We start from the raw sequence: 3,626 nt of genomic DNA, 5'->3' as shown, positions 1-3,626 counted from the left end.
AAACATCATATTGCTGCAAGAATTGCATGTCAAAACCTGCACTGTGTCCTGCACCATGCTTTGAAACATGGCATACCGAAAATAATGTATAATAATTATAAAATTATAATAAATTTTTTTGTCATTTATTTATTTTTGTTTGATTAAGAACTAACATTTCGTGTAAAACTCCCAAAAATACTTTGTTGCATACAAAAATTGCTTGTTTGAACCATTAAACCTGTCATTTACGTTTTTAAATTTTTGCTGTTATAGCCGCCATCGTCCTATCACTTAGTGTATAGAGTCCGCTGGCGCCATGACGGTTATAGCCGCAACCTAATTAAAGGTACTAAATTAATCAAAATTAAGTTTATTTAAGCAGAAAGAGTAAAACTATACTTCTAACATTCTAAAAATCACAAAAACATATAGTGTCAATTTTCGAACTTCGCTTGTTCCTACTGTCCGTCAACGTGTTAATAAATACATTGCTCAGTGTAGGAACGAAAGAATAAGAATTTATAAGGAAACAACACGCAACACACGTTTGAATGAAAGCGATGAAGGCGAAATATAAATTGTTCTTAGATGCATGCTGGTTACGTCTTATCGCGATTATTGGTCAGGGCATGCCTCGATGGTAAATACAGCAATACAAAATGCAATGTCTAGAGACAGACTCAAATTTTTGTCCTAAAAGATATATTTTGCTTGACCACGCAAACAGCCTGACTGCTCCAAGACATATTATATTGATAATGTCGATTGAGTGCTTGAAAGGCACAGTATAAAAGTTTCGGCAAGATAGTTAGTTGCTTTCAAAGCATTGACAAGTCTATGCAAAATTCAAACGTCGGTCGTCAATGAAACAAAATATGCATCCAAAACCAACAAAAAGGGGCATAAAAATGTGGCTTAGTTACGATTCATTGGGCGTCATCGTTGATTGACCTCTTGAACCATCTACCACGGGCCGTTCGGTTGCCAAGTGATCGACAGATTACTATGAAAAATGTTGAAAATTTGGCCCTTTTACTTTTTGTTATGTCAAAGCTTCGTTCTCGATCAAGCTAGATCAATATCCACAATTCGAAAGTCTTTCACAGCCCTGCCAAGGCTTTCTAACTTCAGCAGCATACTTTCAAACCCTTCTCGCTATATGACCAAGAGCAACGTTTAACGGCGATGAATATTACTCTTCTTTCTCAACTCGTACCTACCTCCTAGGCATTGATGGCCTCGGCTTGAGCGGTTTGTGACAACACTTGACTGATTAGTTGATGACGGGGTAAGGATAAGTTCGGATTAAGGTTGTTGGGTAGGATTTAAGTTTTGGAACTTGCTTTCCTCAGATAGTGTACGAGGAGACAGCAAGGCTTGCGTAGGCAGGGTCGCGTCCCTGAAGTAGAACTGTTCCTTGTGATGACATGGAAGTTTCTACCCGCTACCTTATTCGAATAAATACAATAACTTCATGTTTATTTTGTTTTGCTTATCAAACAACGGTCCTGGGTGTATCGGGTATCAACCACTGAGGATCCGGAGTGACCATGATTTAACCCCCAATCGTTGATAATCATGCTAGAGTATATAAATCATATAAAAATATAAACATAGGATTGAAAACCACTAGTTCAGACATATAAAACCCGTATCACCGTGTTGATCGGTGTTTGGAACTGCTATTTCGACGACTGACGTTAAAAGAACCATTTCTGAAAATATCCATCACAAAGTTGGACTAACCAAATCGATGCAAAAATACAAAACATAATAATAATCAAATTATATAATCAGTATAATTATTAAATTTATAATATTTTAGTATATTATATTTATAAATAAATAAATTATACTAAAGGGCTTTATTCGCATAAATAGTCATCATTCAGAATAATTCAAAAGCTAAAGCTGAAATACTTCGTAATATAAAAGACAAGGTTTAGTCGTATTTCAGATACAAAATATCTGAAAGTATGTTCAACTAACCCACAGCTAAAGCTAAAGACTAAAACTATCCGACCAACAAATTTAAAACTGTTAAACGAAAAGCTATAAGTTGAGGTGCAATATAAATAATTTTAACATTTTTAACTCTTATTGGATGTATATACTAATATGTAAGCTAATAAATAAAAACTTTCATAAAAAATTCTGAATATGGCTGCCTCTGTATCTGTATTGTAATAAACCTACAAAACACTGCATAATTAGGAGGAAAACACTTATAGTTTAATATCTAAATCTAAAGTTACCAAAGAAAAGTTTGAAAAATTAAGCATATGCATCGATCCTATTGCGTAAATTTTAATATAACCTGATGTTAGAAGTATATTCGCTAACTACAAGTAAAACTTAAAAACGGATCATCTGTACCACATATACAAATGTATACAAGGGGATTCAAAATTGGCATCATTTCTTTTAAGGGTATATAGGTGCCGACTTAGAGAGAACGAAAAATATATAGAAAAAAATTTCGCCGCAAGTGAAAAAAAAGTGAAAAGCGGCAATGATGTTTTTTGTCATTAACAGATGGTTACAGGTAGACAGCCTTTGTCAATAATAACAAGCATTTGTCAAACCGTGGCTTATTTTGGAGCTTCTTTCACAAAATGAAAACCAACAGCGAATTTGTGAATATGCGATTAGTTATGGGAAAATGCCACAGTAACATAGCAGAAGCTGTCAGAACTTACACCAGCAAAGAGCTACACACTAGACGAGTGGCCCGAAATGAACGCAGATAGTGGACAATCTAAAGATGCTCGCTTTCCTGACCTAGAGCAACAGGTATTGGAGATTATTGCAGCTGAGCCTTCCAGGAGGACTTGAAGTTGCACAACTGCACTTTCTCAATCACCGGATACTTAATTGTCCCGATAACTCCCCCATGGAAGGGCCTACATTCCTATCATGTATGTAATATGTACGGGACACTAGAACACACTAAATCTCTGATCTTCCGAACACCGGTTCAAATTGAGCAGCAGTTAATTAACCGAACATGAAAATCTGCTCAAAATATGAGCCCAGACTTCAAAGTGATTGAGACACAAAGATAGGTGTTTGGAGTGAAACAAGAGCAGGACTTCTTGCTCTTGGGAACACTGTGTTTTAACAACAGAATTGTATTTTATTTGATCAATAATGTTGAGAAATGACGCCAATTTTGAATGACTCTGTATATTAAAAAACTAGCGTAACTAGGATGTTTGATTTTTTTATGAATAATATTTAAAAATTGTTTTTAAATTATTAGTTTATATTCCATATTTCTTTGCATTCGCTTTCAGTTGGCCATCTGAAACAGAAGATTATCGGTTACAAAAAGCATATCATATTTCAGTATTCTTTTTAATAATTGTTCATATTATTAACAAACAAATGAGGCGTGCTTACTACAATAACAAACTGAGGTATGTTTTTCAATAGATTGAAAAGGTTGACCAGTCTTTGGAAGAGACAAATAAATGCTCAAGCATTTAAACCGACCAAGTTTTTCAAGTAAATTTATACAGATTTACGTGTTAGCCATAATAATAATCCAGGATTCGCGCTTTAACCTCGGTAGCATACGGACGTACCAGTGCGAGCGTATATAAATACCTAAGATATTCGCAAACTGCGAGGAATTTTGGTAG

General features: G+C 34.9%; 1 protein-coding gene and 1 long non-coding RNA gene across 2 annotated transcripts in view; one reads left to right on the top strand and one right to left on the bottom strand.

The window, feature by feature from the left end:
- Positions 1-461, top strand: part of LOC109543482 (piggyBac transposable element-derived protein 4-like) — a gene marked incomplete in the record, with an annotated part of 2,109 nt that extends 1,648 nt beyond the window's left edge. Inside the window, 1 exon segment of the mRNA XM_048666162.1 lies at positions 1-461. Within this exon segment, the coding sequence (XP_048522119.1) occupies positions 1-92 (92 nt within the window).
- Positions 462-1,832: 1,371 nt separating this feature from the next.
- The window catches only part of LOC109541368, an 11,899-nt gene continuing 10,105 nt past the window's right edge, over positions 1,833-3,626 (bottom strand). Inside the window, exon 2 of the long non-coding RNA XR_002172317.2 lies at positions 1,833-3,286. This is a non-coding gene — a long non-coding RNA (uncharacterized LOC109541368). The remainder of the gene's footprint in view (positions 3,287-3,626) is intronic.

Source organism: Dendroctonus ponderosae, unplaced genomic scaffold (genome assembly GCF_020466585.1).
Source record: "Dendroctonus ponderosae isolate FM_Combo_2020 unplaced genomic scaffold, Dpon_F_20191213v2 Dpon_F_20191213_1, whole genome shotgun sequence".
Classification (NCBI taxonomy): Eukaryota; Metazoa; Arthropoda; class Insecta; order Coleoptera; family Curculionidae; genus Dendroctonus; species Dendroctonus ponderosae.
Note: the sequence above shows the minus strand (reverse complement) of the source record. Positions and strands in the feature narration are given on the sequence as shown.